At 36.3% G+C, this 18290-nt stretch overlaps 1 protein-coding gene across 1 annotated transcript in view; it reads right to left on the reverse strand.

The window, feature by feature from the left end:
* The window catches only part of Dpyd (dihydropyrimidine dehydrogenase), an 803780-nt gene extending 788185 nt beyond the window's left edge, over positions 1–15595 (reverse strand). The window contains exon 1 of the mRNA XM_026401392.2: positions 15420–15595. Coding sequence (XP_026257177.2) covers positions 15420–15458 — 39 coding nt within the window. The 5' untranslated portion in view covers positions 15459–15595. The remainder of the gene's footprint in view (positions 1–15419) is intronic.
* Positions 15596–18290: the final 2695 nt, after the last annotated feature.

Genomic DNA, 18290 nt, shown 5'->3' on the forward strand with positions numbered 1-18290 from the left:
ATCTTATCTAAAAAGCCAACAGTTATTCTTAATGGTGAAAAAAAAAATCACAGATGCTCTGGTACCAAAAATATAGTTTACAACTCAGAAATGTCAAGTAATACTACTTCCATTATAAAATAACTTCCATGTTTAACATTTACCAACTTATGAAAACTTTTATGTATATTATTAGACTCTCAATTTCTTGCATTTCAATTGAAATCTACACTGTCTAAAATATTATGTATATGTGCCTATGTACCCCACTAAATTTAAGCTTATTGAATCTAATGACTGGCTATTACTCATCTCAGTATCTCTAGTAACTTGTATAGGGCATAATATAAATGAGGCTTACAATAAATTGAACTGTATTTTCTTAAAGTATAGAAGCCATAGGGATTTCCATTTACAGATGGAATTACTAAGGTCAAAAACACAACCCAGTTAAAGGCAGAAGTCAAGATTAGAACCAAGCCTCCTGACTTCATCACAACACACAAACTTAAAAATATATTACTACAAAGAAGTTCCCTAAATATTTTTAACTAGCCACTATTTAATATTGCCTACTACCTTATTTTTTGATAGGAAGTTACATAAAAAAGTAGAATAAGAGCTAGAATCAGAAGTATATTAATAATAAAGACAAGTGAGCCAAACCCAAAAGAATACATCTGTAATCTCTGGAGTTTGGGAGGCTAAGGCAGGAGATCACAAGTTCAAGGCCAGCCTCAGAAATTTAGGGAAGCCCTAAGAAATTTAGTGACACCCTGTCTCAAAATAAAAAAAATTAAAAAGGGCTGGGGATATGGCTTAATAATTAAGCACCCCTGGTGCCAAAATGTGAGAGGCAGAATACAGTATAAGTTCAGAGTTTCAGATTTGTTGAGTAAAACTAGATTTCTTTCATTTCCACAGGAAAGATCAGATGATCCCTATATTTAAAATAATTGTTTAAGCATTCAAAGTTTGCCATTACCACTGAAATACTCTTCATCTCAAAGATGAGTAAATTAACACCATTACCTTCAATATGAAGCTTCTTATATTTTAACTGTCATTTTAGATTCATACTGAACATAAATTTAAGCAGAATTACGTTGTTGTGTAACAAGTAGTATTTTCATATTAGTAGCATTTAACTTCTAGTAAGATTTATTACTTTATTCATTGAATATTTTGTTTACATGCATACTAAGAGAACTGTTTTACCCTTTGTGACACTTGTTAAATGGGGCACACCACTAGGAAACAATCACCTATTATTCTCCATTTCAATCTGTAACTATAATAACTTCCTGGTGTTTAAAAAAAGGTACTTCCCATGACTACATAGATCCATGTATTCTATAAGCCTTCAGAGAACTTACATTATTCAAATTTATAAATTTTTTTTTCAAAGGATAATCAATATCACTACCAATATCAGTATCAGGACTACTCCACAGGACCCACTGGGCATCAAGGTAATCATAACATTTCAGTGACAACACTTTAGGGTTAATGGGAGTGTGGAAGATCATAATAAGCCTTCCCAAAATATGAAGAACTGCTGAGCTGAAGACAACTAAGAAGAAATGGATACAGAAGAGCTGGCTGCCCTCCATTTGCCAAAAAGCAGGACATAGATTTACAGAGACAACAGATATCCAGCCTCCCTCTACCAGGGAGAACAAAATTAACCACTGAAGAGAGGTGTGGTCCTCATCATCGTGACAATGATATTAAAGGAATTTACATTAACAAGATCTACTAGCCTTTAACTGCCATTCATTTTCCTTTCCTTGAAGATGCCACCCAAAGAGACTCAAAGTCCTCTTCCTTTGTCTTAACACTTTTCTAAAAATGTACTGTTCATTGTTGAAGATGCTATGTAAGCTAGAATTAAAAGCCACCTCCTGAAAATCTACTCCTCCTCTGGGCATCTCCCATGTATGTCTGAAATGTGCATATTAATAAACTTCTGTTTTTCTCTTGTTAATCTTTCATAACAGGGGTCCAATCCAACTAAGAACCTATTAGGGCTTATTACTACTCCCCTACAGTTCAAACTCAAAGCTCATATCAATCCAAAGTGGTTGCCATGGGTATTCAAAGACACTGCTGATCTTGAGATATGGCTTGATAATTTATGTTATCATAGGCAACATCATTTAATTTCCCCAGGAATGTTGACACAAAGGATAAAACTTATCAAACCCAAGTGCATGTATTTTTAAGACATAGGTTTTATGGAAATATATTATATTTTAAAATTGACTAAACAATTGCATAGGTTCTGGATTTATTTCATTTTCAGGGTAAGTGAGAATTACACAAAGTGTTCTTTTTTGAAAACTATAGTGCAAATTATAATTACCCAATATGCATACCTAAAAATCCAGCATAGCATAATTAGTTCAAAATTATACAGGCCTAAAGATGCAAAAGGGGCAAGGGTTAGGCTAATATAAATTAATCTTCGATTACATCCTTGTAATTACATTTTTTTAGTCCTCAAATATGAATTGGCTTTCTGGACAGGTGACATCATTGTTGTCATAAAGTAGGAGGAAAAGAAAAATTCACTTCATTCTAAGTCCCCAGTGAATCAAAGTTTTATTACACATATCCAACTGTATACAGACATTAAAGAAGAAAAAGAAAAGTAGAATTCAAAAACAAATTCAAGTCCTGCAGCCCATTTTGCCTATTTCTTTCTCTTAATCTCTCCAACAAATACAGATTTTGTCCTGTCAGAAGTCAAAGTAGCCTGGTAGAGGGTGAAGCGGTCAGCTGACATCATGTTGAGAAGTGATTGATGGTGTCACTTCAGCTCCCTCCACTGCAACCATCTGGCCTCGATTAAAAGCCATTCATACCTTGCTTCATTTACACATGTGAAGGGCTCCTTGAAGAACCGAATATTAAACATCCTATTGAGAAATTCTGTGAATGCATACAGTCAGAAAAAAATGAGGTAGCTTTTGAAGGACTTCCCACTTATATACTTCTGATTCCTAATTTTCATATCATGTATTTTAATGTCTGAATAAACAGCAACATAACATAATATTGAGCTCATATTCATAGATTTTAGTTTTCAATTCACTACTGACTTTAATCAAACCATTTAACCTTTCTATGTCCTTGGTTTCACAATTTCTGAAACAGATACATCTTCCTAAGAATGGAAACATGTTCCTAAGCAGGATATGAGGGGGAAAAAAACATGCCTTGAATGTATATCCACAGTCAACCCTGTGAAGTCCAACTCTGCCAGCTGCTGTATAGCACTGTCTTATAACTGGTCCATTTCAGCCAGGACAGCACTCCTCTACCCACCCCTGGACAAGGATGCCCTAACTCATGTTTTGGCCCCTGAATTACTGCATACTGAAGCAAAGGTGGAGTGAGGTTGTAACAAAACTTACATGAATTCCTTAACTATAACTTATCAAATATAACCAAAATAACCATGCAAAACTAAATCATTAAGGTGTGTGAACGTAAATTTAAAACATGTCTACTTTAATCCTAGTAACACAATTCTGTGCCATCACCCCAAGCACTTATTTTGTCTTGATTTATAGTTTTTTGCTAATTTTCCTCATCTGCTGTTCTGCATCATAAGCTCCTTTAGGAAAGTTGCATTTATCTTTCCAGTCAGACCCCCCACACACACACATTATCTAATGTAGTGGCTATCATGTAGCAAGTACTTAGCAATTACATATGAGATTCAAGGAAGGTATAACATATGTTGTTGGTAACTTAAGCTTTACAAAAATATATAGGGTTGAGTATCCCTCACTTGAAATGCTTAGGATGAGAAGCATTTCAGATTTCAGAGGTTTTGGCACTCAAGATTTTCATAAATTTTACCAGGTAAGCATCCTAAAGCCAAAAGTCCAAAATTCAAAATGCTTCAATATTCAAAACTTAAGTCTTTGCAGACTCCTTATTATCTTTCAATTTCAGTTTAAATGTCAATTTCTCAGGGAGGCCTTCTCTAACATATATGAAGGAGGCTCACTTGCTATGGTGGCCTACACCTATAATTCCATACCTATAATACCACCAACATGAGAGTCTGAGGCAGGAAGATCAAAAGTTGGAGGCCAGCCTCAACAATTTAGCAAGACCCTGTCTCAAAATAAAAAACAAAAAGACATGGGAATATAGTTCAGTGGTAAAATGTCCATGAGTTCAATCCCCAGTCAAAATATATATGTGTGGGTGTATTTATGTAATTAAAAACATTCTTAAAATTCTACTGTCTATTGTTCCTCTACTGTAATACAATTTTCTTACAAACAGAAATAAATTAATAAATATTTTTGAATAAACAAAATAAAAAGGAGACAGTAAATCCCTATACTTGGAACGGGGTTGTAGCTCAGTGGTACAGAGCTTGCTTAGCATGCGTGAGGCACTGTGTTCGATCCCTGGCACCACATAAAAATAAACAAATAAAATAAAGATATGTGTCCATCTAAAATTTAAAAAATATTTTTAAAAAAAGATTAAAAATTTTCCAAAGAGATAAAAAGAACCCTGAAATCTAAACAATGATAGTCATTATTAAAATTTTAATATCTAGCACTAACAACATATTTGCCATGTGTTAGAACTACTGAAAATTATGAATGTATAGTATTTCCTTCAACCATATAACAATACTTATATAGGTACTATTATTAATCCCCACTTTACAGATGAGTAAACAAACATTTATTTGCCAAAATTAGAATTTCTAAGAGGCAAAGGTAGGACATAAACTCCTTGGTTCCAGAACCTGCATACTTAACCATTAATCTATGCTGCCCTTCATTCCAATTAAAGTAAATTAGAATGAGCCACTACTCAGCATCAATAAATATTAACAATAGATCAAGTCCACTAGTCTACTGTTAGTTCTGAATTTATATACAGTTAGTTTGAATAAACTGCATGTTTCTATAATAGCATTAATTTTGTTGTGATTTTATTATTCATTAATATTTAATTAAAGTCTGGGAATATTTCTATTTAAGAATATGGAAAAAAAAATGTTCAAATTTCCCAAAACTCAATCACTCAAATTAAGCAGACAGGAAACTTTCACCTAATTAAAAATAAAAACAATTACTAACACTAGAAAGGATATAATTTTATATACATTCACCCATGCTAGCTGCCACATACATGGGTTGTATTATTATCTGGAAAACTTGAAAATATTTCAGATCCTTAAGATACTCATGCCTACCATTGATAAATTACCTCCTAGATGTCTATTATAACAATATGGTCTTAAAAAGAATATAAAGAATATTTTAAAGCAGTCTAGTTTTGAAATAGAGGAAATGATGGACAGTAATGTTCATAAACCATATAAGAATTTTCCTCTGCAAATTTTTTTTAATCTTTTTCAAAAGAGAGGCTTAAGCATGGCAATGTTTCGGAGTTCAGGTTACATTTAAACTTAGCTTTAAAATGTAGCATAAATTCAGAATTATTTTGGTTAACATATCCAAGACATAAACTCCTTGGTTCCAGGAATGTTTGGGCTTCTTATATTTCTCATTGTGATAAAAATGTTAGTAAAAAGCATTTAAACTCACAGATTCTTTATTCTTCCTGAGTACTAAGAAGAAAAAAACTATACATGCACAAGCTGGTATGTGAGCACTCATCACTCATACTGCTAAGGCAGGCAGCCTAAAACATGGTCTGCCAGAGTAGTTTAGTCCTGGAGCTGGAGAGGCTGGGACAAAATGAAAGTCTCTTTCTTTGGTCACATGACCCAGCTGCAGTTAGTGTTACAGTTATCCATTCAAGATAACATGAAAATTACCTATTCAAGAACAACCTGAGGCCCAATCATACTTTCCTATTCTTTCAGGGCAGAAAAAAAATAAGGAATTATACAAGTAGTGAAACTATAATCTAGAAAGAAGGGTTGTTTTAGCCAGCTTTTTCACCACAGTGACTAACAGATCTGATCAGACAATTTTAGAGGAGGAAAGTTTATTTGAGGGCTCATGGTTTCAGAGGTTTTAGTCCATATAAGGCCAGCTCCATTCCTTGGAGAACATCATGGCAGAAGAGTGTGACAGAGGGAAACAGCTTACATGGTGATCAAGGAGAGAAGTCTCCACTTGCCACATATATATACCCCAAAACCAACCTGCAAAGAGCCACTTCTTCCAGCCACAACCCAAGTGCCTCTAGTCACCAGTTAATCCCATCAGGGAAAATTTTCTGATAGTTTAAGGCTATAACCCAAAAATATTTTTCCTCCAAACCTTCTTGCATTGTCTCACACGTGAGCTTTTCAGGGACACCTCAGATCCAAACCCTAACAAGTATTAAGTCAGCACTGATTCAAAGTTAAGTCACACCCACATAACAGAAAACTACATCCAAATGCCCCGGTGTTCTGAAACACAGAATCAGTGGGGGACAATGAAGTAAATGGGTAACTGATTCCATTTCCTCTCTCTTTCTTTGCACCCAAGAATGACCCCATTTCCTTTTTAAAAATCATCTTTTATAAAATGCTTAAATCAGTTGAAGTGTAAGTGACAAGTGAAGAACCTAAATGCAGTATATGCAGTTGAAGCCAACCATCTCAAGTGTACTTCCAACACAGTGCTTTATGATCTTGGAAAGTAATTTAAAAATTAAATCATAAAAATGCAAAACAAATTTAATAAAAGTTGATGCACAGAAAAGAGCATTTTGCTTTTAAAGTTGTCACCATTTCTTAGTGCTAGGGATCTGTGAAGAGAACTAAATGCTTTCATCTTTGAATTATGGTGGATTTCAAATTTTTTATCCCAGCACTAACCAATACTTGGCATGGAAGAATATCTGTAAGAAGGCCCCCAAAGTGTTCAGGTCACTGTGGTACAAGGAGTCAAAGAAAGGTAATGTCTTCCCCCCTGGGGCCAGGATTCCCACTGCTTATCCTCTGGTTTCCAAAGGAGATCATCAACCAAGGAAAACACCAGAGAAACTAGCTAAGAGTTCTACCTCCATTTTTTAATTTCCTCTTTTAAGTTCTAGTTAAAGACAGCATTATAATTTCAGATCATTCTCACAAAGAACTCCAGTCATATAAGGTAGGATTGGATTTTCTCTGTGTACTCAGATTTGGCTCACTTATTTCATTAAAAATAAAAAGAGGGGGCTGGGGATGTGGCTCAAGCCTGGCATGCGTGCGGCCCGGGTTCAATCCTCAGCACCGCATACCAACAAAGACGTTGTGTCCGCCGAGAACTAAAAAAAAAATATTAAAAATTCTCTCTCTCTCTCTCTCTCTCTCTCTCTCTCCTCTCTCACTCTCTCTTTTAAAAAAAATAAAAATAAAAAAAATAAAAAGAGGGGCTGGGGATGTGGCTCAAGCGGTAGCATGCCCTCCTGACATACACGGGGTGCTGGTTGGATCCTCAGGACCACATAAAAATAAAATAAAGATGTTATGTCCACCGAAAACTAAAAAATAAATATTAAAAAAATATCTCTCTTTAAATAATAAATAAAATAAAGATGTTGTGTCCACCGAAAACTAAAAGATAAATATTTAAAAATTCTCTAAAAAAATAAATAAAAAGAGGTAGACAGTCATGAAGAAAGTTTAAAAAATCAAATGAATAAGTATATTAAATTCTATAATGGTATAAATAGTAGATAAAATCCTACCTAGCATGTAAATGGAATAGCTAAATGGCAGGACTATCTCTACATTTCCTGGATATGATCACACAGCAGGACACATTTCCAAACAATTTCACTATTGCCACATTTTATTAAGAAACTATCTTTAAAAGACTGATCAATAGCAAATTCACTGAAGGATCAGCAAACTCCTTACAAGTGGCTGAATGATTTCCACAGGGTCAGAGAGCAACAGATCTCATTTGGAGAGTGAAACCATCCCCAAGCTGCCACCTGTCTTAGAATACTTGTTCTAATTAACAACTAGTAAATGCATATTCTTTTGTACTATTCGGCTTAAAATTTTTCACATAAACTCTTTCATCAGACATACTAATATTTTTAAAGTTTTATCATGCTACTATACCCAATTTTTCATAACACCTTTAAAGAATTTCACAAAGATAAAAATATACTTAGATAAATTAATCCTGGGTAGGTAACAGGAGTTGAAAACTGGGGGATGAAGTTTTCTAAGAAAAGAAAAAGCAGTGGGGGTGGGTACAGGGGATCAGCAGAGTGGCCAGATTGAATTATGGGGGAGGGGAGGGTGCAGTTAGGGCTTCATCCATGATCACCATCTGTATAAATCAGGCCTGGAGTTGACATGTAATTTTGTGTGGGTCCCCTGAGAAGTGGCCCTCAGGGCTTAATTATTGATGAAGAGATTTTTCTTCAAAGTGGCCCAGTCAAGAGCGCCTCAAGGGGACATTCATAAGCACTCATAATATCAATTTCCAAGCACCTGGGAGGTAGAGACACAGATTGTCTCTTTAATTATTATGAGAGAGGTAGAGGATAGCAAGAATGCTATTATACAACCAAACTGAAATTTTCCAAAAAAAAATAGTTATAATTAATATAAAAAGTTTACTACCTGAGTCCTTTTTCAAAGAGGGCACCCTTTACCTTTTCCTGATACAAAATAGGCTGACCTCTAACCCACTCTGTCCTAGGAATTTAAAAATTATTCATAAACAAATGCAGTGTGTTCAGAGATGCTTAAAAGTCTAGGAAAAAACTTTTCCTTGAAGCTCATAAATTTCCTCAGAGACAAGATAATATTCATACAGTTAGTTTAAAACTATCTCAGTTTGTTTAAATTGTGTAGGAATTTCTTTACAGGAAAGAGTAATATCAAATCCCTTCAAAATTTCAATGAGAAGACCAAAAATAATTTTTTTTTACCCATGCAGTAAGCCTGATTTAGTCTCAGAAACACTGAAGAATCAATCCATATGCATGCTAAAGTAAAAACCTTAGGGATGGGGATTGGAATCTGATTCCCCTATTTAGCAGATATGGGGAGTCTTGTGTGGACAGAGGCTAAGCTTCTTCCTTTGTATTCCCTGAGGCTTATGCTAGAAGCCTGGAAATACAATAGGTATTAAAATTATATTTGGAAATAGAAATAAAATGGGACTCTAATTTAACCTGAGTTTTAGAAACTCTTTCATCCCACCTGTAATGTTAAAAAATAGAATTCAATAACACTTTCATAATATGTATCTGCAACATTTATGAATCTATAATAAGTTTTCCTCATAATTCTTTTAAATTCATTAATTCTCCCCCCACATCTCACAGATTCTACATTCTATTGGTAAGCTTTAATACTGCTAATTAATTCTTAGAATTGAACGAATTTCAGCCATTTGATGTTTATATAATACATATGATATATGTAGTAATATTTGAAGTAAATACTACCACTTTAAAAGCATTATTTTATGTGACAGATGCTATCTGGGGCATTTTATGTATATGACTCCAATTAATCCTATTATGTGTGAACTAATAAGATTAAGTCCAACTTACAGAGGAAGAAATGACCAAAAAAAAAAAAAAAAGCTGCCCAGAATTACATAGATAAACAAATAAAAGGATTTGAACCCAGGTCTGTTTTAATATGATGCTTTTTAAAACACCATGAAATAAAGCTTGATTTTATGAAATACAAAATAAACAACTTCATACAAAAGTTTTTAGCTTCTAACACCAATAAATGGATAATTGTGTTGAACCGCCTAAAAAAGAAGTTATATGCAAATGTTTCATATCTACTAATGTAACATTTTAATTAAGAGCAATGAAAGCAGCAATAATTCTAAACCCTGGGAAATACATAATCCTATTAAGAGTTATCTCTATAGTATAATTGGCTCCAGGATATCTGTGAACACCCACACTATTGATGTTTGAGGCCAAAAAAACACCTCTGTCCTGATATGGAGGACTGAGAGCAAATGACATCCAGAAGGTAAACATATGTCACATTTGAAAATCAAAACCCTGATTATAAATAAATTTAAAATCAATGAATGCCTTATTAAACATTTTTTAAATTAATTTTTAATTAAGGTAGAATATAAATAAAATAAAAATTCTCTACAGTTTTTGGGACACAAGGCCTCTGTGACATATTTATCATTGTATCATATAGCTAAGAGGCAGAAAAATAAACTGGCCAATCCTACTTTTCAACCTCTTCAGCAATCCTGAAGCCTGGATTCAACCTCTCATCAAATCTTCTGTTATGATTTTTATGACAATCTTTTCTCAGTCTCATTGTCTCTTCATCTTAGTGTTCCAAATCTTGCAACTTAACTTGTGCTTTAGAATTCTCTCACAGTGATCAGGCATCTCCCCTTACTGGAGGGTTCCAGTCCTAGTGTTGTTTCCTGCATATAAAGTTTGGCAAAATGCTTAATTCAAATAGTTACAAAGAAAGATATGATTGCTTAAAGATCATCCAATTATCTCAGCATTGTGATTCTAGATTTTCTTAGCATTTTTATTAATTCCTTATCATTAATATTCAGCTTTCAAAATGTGGATTTATCTGTCAAATATTAAGAAAGGTGGTTATTGAATTCCAGTACATTTTACAATTAGGCAATCAGTCAACACTATCTGCTATCATTGAGATTAAGCAGAGCCAATCTAAAAAAAATCTCCCTCTTGTCATTAATCTCATAGTTTTTAATTAAACTACTAAAACTCATCCTCTGAATTCTTGTGAAATAGAGAGAATTTTTTTAAAAAATCATACTGAAATACACATAAACGTGTTCAACTATAGAAATGTGTTGTGGGAGACCAACCTTGCACATGACTAAGTCACACTCCCCAGCTGGGTGCTGAGGCGCTCATTCACAGAAATGTGGCAGAGCTTTCCCCACCTTTCTTGGGTTCCAGGGTTGGTGTCTCGTGCATGGGTGTGTCTTGCTACCGCCACATGCTCACCTATTCCTTTGTAATATAATCCCTTGCCCTGTTTAGGATAGAATCTTCTATGGAAGTGCCTTATATGTGTGTCCCCTTCTCTTACAGAGCCCCTGGGTGTGGCCTACCCAGGTGTTGGTCAACCTGCTGACACTGGACATCATGAAGATAGACTCAGTCCCCTGAAACCTGACCCCTTGCCTCATTTGTATAGCTTCTCCTCAATAAAAGGGGTCAGCTCGTGCTCTCTCTCTTCCTGGGGACCCTTAAGGTCAGAGGAGCCATCATAGTGACCCCAAAGAAAAAGGTATTTGTGTCTCTTGTGTGGTTATTTCGTGCAGCCCAATCAGCCCAGTTTACCTGGAGTTACTCCTGAGCCTTTTAGTCGCGAGAACAGAAACCCGGCAATGTGTAATTCCTTAAAATGTAAGGGGCTATCAGTGGAATCAGTGACTTCAAATCAGACACTCAGACACATATTTTACTGCCCCATAAACTCCTCACAAAGGGGAAAACAATTCTAAAGTAAAATCAAGTACGGTCTGGAGGTCAAGTGCATGTTCCACAATTAAAACTCACAAAACAAGTTTTAAAGAAATAAAAAGCCTTAAAGCCATAACATGGTAAGACTGCAGTGCCACAAGATCTGTAGTACTCAGCTGATAAAAGGAAGGAGAGGAGAAAGGACTGTTACTTACATACTCAGTTTTTAAAATGTGTAAATTTAGATCAATAAATAAATAACCCATGGATACTAAAAAACTGAACTCTCATGTTCTCCTTTGGATCCATGACCCTTCTCCATCCTCATGGTCAAAAGCATTATGATAAAGGGTGTTCTGAAATATTTTTTGCTATCTCTGCCAATTTATAACCCATGCCTTTCCTTTTTTTCAAATGGTCCTTAAAATTCACTCTCTTCAAGTCAATTCCCTTATGTTCCCATTTTCCAAATCCACTATTTTTAAACCTCATTTTATTAACTATTAAATATAGAAAATTCTAAGTTACCTTCTCAAATAAATAGAAGTCAAAGGATAAGTAACTCAGAGGCCATGTCTATTTGGTTCAACATATATTTGATTCTATGGACAATGACTAGAATCCCTGACTCGGGGAAAAAACTGAACCATGTTTATAACCTTTTAACATTAATTATTTGGGAATTCAAAAAATTAACTTTGATTTATGATTGTGGGAACAGTAGTGTGGTAGGCAGAAACTTAAGTTTGGCTATAAATACCAGAATTACTAGTATTAATAGAGTTAAAAGCTTGTTGCAGATACAGACATGTTACACACTTTTATAGTCTATTCTCAATTATCTTTGTCAGTGGAAGTGAACAAGATATGGAATAAAAGTAGAGTCTTGAAAAGCATTTTTATTTGATTTTAAGTGTACAGATATTGACATTATATTGCCCAGCAATTCAATCCAAATAAAGAAGTACAGTGAAGTTACTGCTGAGGTCAGGGAAAGTGACCAATGTCCAATACTCACCTTCTCTGAAACCTGCCCAGGAAAGTTTGTAGTCAAAAGTCATCCTTGACAAAATTTAGATAATATCCAAAGTTACTCAACAAAGCAAAATAACTTTGAAAAGCATATGCTATTTTTGTTAACGAACTTTAAAGTACTAATCTTTTCATTAGCAGTGACTTCCCAGAAAATATATTTTAATTTTTTTTATCATTTTCCCTTTTTGCTGACATAAAGCTACCAACTTGTGACATATTTATTATCCTTCATATTATTATTTTCCTTACTTAGCATATTGTGCAAGGGCAGTTTAGAGAAGCTAGTAACTTGCCCAGGGTCACATGGCTAAAGGCGGTGGCTCTAGACCTCAATTCCAGGCAGTTAGTTCTGGAGGCCAAGCTCATTGGCAGTGACTTTCTGGAAAATACTTTTTATCATTTTCCCTTTTTGCTGACATAAAGCTGCCAACTTGTGACATGTTTATTATCCTTCCTATTATTATTTTCCTTACTTAGCAGATTGTGCATGTGCAGTTTAGAGATAGCTAGTAACTTACCCAGGGTCCCATGGTTAAAGGGGGCGGCTCTAGACCTCAATTCCCCACAGTTAGCTCCAGAGGCCAAGCTCTATACTACATTAATGTGTCTGAAAGACTTGACTTCTCATGCAATTTCTAGGATTACTACAAGGACAATAACTTTTGGTTCTATGAGCTAGGTCTTATTACCATGTAACACACCCTTTCCTTACCTATTCTAGCCAGGGATATTCAGGTCTATAGTTTAGTGACCTGATTGCCCTCCTGTTTCCTAACCCTTCAATGCTGATGGGATACTAGATTGAGGCTTAGAAGATTAAGAATAAGCACACAAAGTGACTTTGTGTACTTCAATAATTTCTGTCCTCAGAAACAAAGATACCTCTTGGCTGCTTCAATGCAACCTGAAATTCTGTAAGTAGCTCAGAGGGAAAATTAAACCAACATTAGAGTGTACTGTCACCATCACTTTCTGTTCTTTCTTCATTTATCAAGTACTTTATCAATGTAATGTTATCACATTTACTATCTATGTCATACCAACAATTTTTAAAAAGATTACTTGCTTTTCCTTGAATTTAAAGCTAAAACAATGATCACGGTCAGATAAATTTCTATGATGTCAATCAATTTGTTCAAGGAAAGATTTGATTTAAAAAACAGCCTTATGATTCATTCTGATTCAACACAAAAATGAACTTTGGCAAACCAGTAGGATTAACTGAGACATCCATGCTTCAGTGTATTCCCCTAGGTTTAATGTATTTTTCCTCACTGCATTATATTTTAACGATTAATTTCATGCTCTTTCATGGTATTTTAGCTCATGAATCATAGGTATTACTTTGAGGGGAAAGTAAGGAATTGTACATGATAAAAGATGTTACTGATTAACACAAAAGCTGAAAGAGTTTGAATAGCATCATTCCAGATTGTAAGTACCACCAGGCCAACTGGCCACAGACTAAGATTAGACTAGGCTGAGTGCAGTGGGATGGCTTAGACTTCTTAAATATTCTTGCATAAAACAACATATGAAATTAAAATGGACATTTACTATTTCAGTAGCATATTTTTATTATGAAGAATGTGGGTAAGAATTAAATTCAAAGGCAATTTGAAGAGATATTGAGAAAGAAATCAAACACATAACACTGTGAAATCAGTACTGCCTGAAAGCTGTTGTAAATTTGCTATTTGGCTTGCTTTTTTTAAAAAAAAAAAAGAATTAAATAAAAGTCACAAGGACCAAAAAGGACTATAACCTAAATCAAATATGGTATCTTTTCTCCTGTACAAACATGTACATTTCAGTAAATAAATCATATTGATTCTTAAAAAAAAAACAACCCACAAGGGAAATCACAAGAAAACTAACTAAAGATGTTAACATAATATACTTTGGCTTTTGTTATCAAAATGGATTTTTCAAATCAAGGTATGGAATTAGGAGTAAATGCTGCTATCTTCCTTCTAAAAGAGGACAAAGTTTCTCTCATCAATGACAGAGGCAAAATGAGGCAAAAACAGCTACTCTGCAAACAGGTGGTTTAAAACTTTTATGTAAGCCACCAAAAGAATAGAGGAAACGAAAACTGTATTTCTAAACACACACAGAGAGAGAGAGAGAGTGCAAATATTATACCAGAGTAAGAAACTCAAGGAAAAACCCCAAAACAAAGCAAAACAGGAAAAAGGAGTTTGCCTTAGATCAGAAATGCTGGCCTTGGCTTAGTATGTCTAAAATCACTATTTATAATTAAATTCTTCTCATGGCATAAATTAAGGTACTAGAAAGAATTCAATTGAAAAGGCCATGTCATTTCAGATAGGACCTTATTTACAGAAAGAAAGGTGACATTTTTACAGAAATGAAGTGCAAAAGGAAATCAAAAACTGTTGAGAGTAAAGTACAGTTTATTTATGTTCTTCTGAGGGCTCTGCATTTTTTATGTTCTCAATACTTTGTTCCATTCTCCGCTATGTTAAATTATTTCATAAACAGGGATACGAAAGCTAAGGGAGGCTGCCAAAGCTGACAAGAGTTTTTACTTTCATACTCCATCTTTGCAAAGAGCAGCATTCAGCTACTGGAGTTGGAGGCTGTGGGCAGGTGTCCCAAAAGGACTTACAGGGGCAAATGGTAGGTACCCGGCAGAAAGCATGGGAAAGAGGTACTTCTGTCCCCTATAGCCCACCCCTCTGAACTCCAGAGCTTCTTCAACCTCTGCTGCTCAGGACAGGTCCACACAGGCTTTCTGAAATCGCCTGCGAAGTAAACAGGAAGATCCCACCAAAAGGCACACCCTGCGGTCGCGGAAAGTCCTCCACTTGTCCCGCCTGCCCACGCGGGGCCCTGGCTCCGCGATCCTCCGCCTCCCCCGCAGATCTCCAGCCGAGGCAAAGTTTCCCGCGTATCCCACTCGCGGGCGCGGCGCCCCACGGAGGCCTGGGTTGAGACCAGCCGGCCCCCCACCCGCCCCGGGCGAGCCGGCGCCTGGTCGGTACCTCGATGTCCGGCGCGTCCTTGCTAAGCACAGGGGCCATGGCAGCGCCTACAGTCTGGAGTCTCCTACACACAGACCCTCCCTGCGTCCTCCAGCGCCAGCCAGAAACCGAAACGACAGCTTGCGGGAACCCGAGTGGAAAAGCTGTCGGAAGCCAGGGCCTGCGGCGCGGGGGCGGGGCGGGGCCGGCGCGGGCGGCGACGCCCCCAGGGCGGGGCTGCGCGCTCGGTCCCGCGGCTCCGGCTTCCTGTGGAGCCCACGAGCCCCCTCGCTCCCAGAGCCCCGCCGGCCCGCGCTCCGCCAGGCCGCTGGATTTCTTCGGGCCGCAGACCGGAGCCTTGCTCTGGGAGCTAGTGAAGGCTGAGCTGGGTAGGCGGGGGCCGGAGTGAGGGATCCCCAGGATTAACGGTAAAAGCTGTAGGGACACAAGTAACAAATTGTTCCTTTCGTTTCCTCCCGCGTGAACCCCGCGAGCGAGAGAAACGTAGTCTTAGAAGCAACTGGATCTTCAGGAACTTCCTAGGGATGAGAGAGTAGATGTAATTCAGCAAGTAGATAGGCTGGCAGGACTCTGGGCCCCATCGAGGACCAGAAAGCACTGTCTTCCAAGAGTGCACAGTCCCTGGGGTTGGGGAAGAGAAGCAAGCACCAGTAGCTACAGCCAACAGCAACTTGCAGTTAAGTGCTGTTAGTGTACATGATCAAGGCTGAGAGTTTTATTTTTGTTTTGTTTTGTTTTTGTTGTGTCTTATTGTAGAATAATCTATTCATGTTTGTTTTAAAAAACCATTATTCTAAAATATAAAGCTCTTTTTAAGAGTTTTTATGTTTTGTCATAGAGGTGGATAGGAAGAGGGGAATGATTTCACTTAGAAATCGTCCCAAATCAGAAAACATTCACTGCTTCTTTGAGGATGTCTGCGCTCCAAACTTCTGTCATTTTCTCTCTGAGCTGAATGCATCCTCTTCTCTCATCACATTTTGTACTTACCTCTATTTAGGTGTTTATGACACTCCATCTTCCAGGTAGATTGTGACTCCATGGAGTCAGGTATTTCCCCTTTGTTATTATTTTTTCATTAGTTAATGCATCCTTCCATACACTCAATACATATGTATTGAGCAGCTTCAATGTGCCAACACTGTTAGGTTCTCAGATACAGTCTTCAAGTAAAGATATCACTGTTATTGAGATGAGACTCAGTGTAAGCACTAGAGTCAAATGTGATGCTGCTTGGCAGATAAAACAGAAATAGAGAAATTACTTAATATAAATTTTTTAGTGACTGGAGAAGGTTTCTCTAAACAAGCCCTCTTAATGCCTTCAAGAACCAGCAACTTACTAGGGGTCCAATACCTTGTCCTTGAATCAAAATTGTCATTATGAGAAAGTAGACAAAGTTAAATAGAAACCTTGGGGTCTCCTTGACTCCATTACCTCACATCCTCATGAAATTCCTACCCAAGTTCTAAAGAGTCAACATCTTGAGTACATCTTGAATCACTCTTCATTTCTCCATCTTCAATCATCCATCATGGTCATAGCCACCTGTATTCCAGTCTTATCTCTTACCTGCTCTCTACTCCAGAGTAAAGCATTAATAGGCTCTTCCCTCTTTCTTCCTCCCCCATCTCCCCCCCACACAGGATATAAATCTTTCAATGCTGCATTATAGTCAGAATATAATTCAAACTTCCTAATGACCTCTAGACAACCTGTCCTTACCTCCTCTCCAACCTCCCCTAAGGCCACTCTTGCCCTGACTCATGTTCCAACCACAGAATAATCTTCTCATCTTCCATCCACTTCCCTCCCTTTGTCATTGTCCTCCACTTGAAATTCTTCTGGTCCACTCATGTTTTAGATGTCAAAGAAAGCTTCTCTGACTCACCCTTACCACCAGCAAAAATTAGACCCACCCTCTCTGTATTGTTTAATACCATATTTTTATGATAGACCTGTTTTACATTTATTTGAATGTGACTTATTTAATATATGTCTTCTATTTAGGGTATACACTTCAGGAAAAGAGGGCCCATGTTGATTTGGGTACTCAGTTCTTAGCCTGGGACTGAAACAAAAGACCAAGAACACTTGAACACTTAGTGATTGAATAAATGGAATAGACCCTGAAGTTTGTTATGCACTAAGCAGTTCATTTGAGAAACCTTAGTTTCACTTCATCATGTATTCTTCTTAGTGTTCCACTTATTGCTGAGAAGTCATAATATCTGTCAATGAATTTCTGGTTAAAATATGTCAAACTAACTGCTTTCCTTTTCAGGCAGTAATGTTTCAAAGTCAGATGTTCTTGCATCTCCCTATAATCATACCTTACTTACCTCCAAAGTTATCTGTATATTTTAGAGATACACACACACATGCAGATAAACATATACATATGCACATAATTATATATCCAGAGATAAAGGAATATTTATGTCCTTTATATATGTATACATAGTAAATGTATTGGAGAAACATATAATAGATGTATGATGTATATGATTATATTATATACTATTCCTTCTCCAGTTTAATGGGTAAAATTCCATGTTGAGTTTCTAACTCTCAGGCATATGAACTTCTGTACTCTTTCAGGGTAATAAACAATAATTGATTTATGAGTATAGGAATCCAGGATATCCCATGAGTTAGACACTGTCTTCATATTTTCTTTCTGTGGTAATTATTTCCCTAAAGTACCACAGAATGGTAAGGGTAAGTCCAAAATATACTCTTTACCAAGGTAAGAGCTTCAGGAATGACAGCCAATAACTAAATATAAAATTTAAATGCTATTTTATGATACCCTAACTTTACCAAACAGATGTGTCTTGTTCTAAGATATTTAATTAAGGCATCTAATCA

The sequence above is a fragment of the Urocitellus parryii genome, chromosome 11 (assembly GCF_045843805.1).
Source record: "Urocitellus parryii isolate mUroPar1 chromosome 11, mUroPar1.hap1, whole genome shotgun sequence".
Taxonomy (NCBI): Eukaryota; Metazoa; Chordata; class Mammalia; order Rodentia; family Sciuridae; genus Urocitellus; species Urocitellus parryii.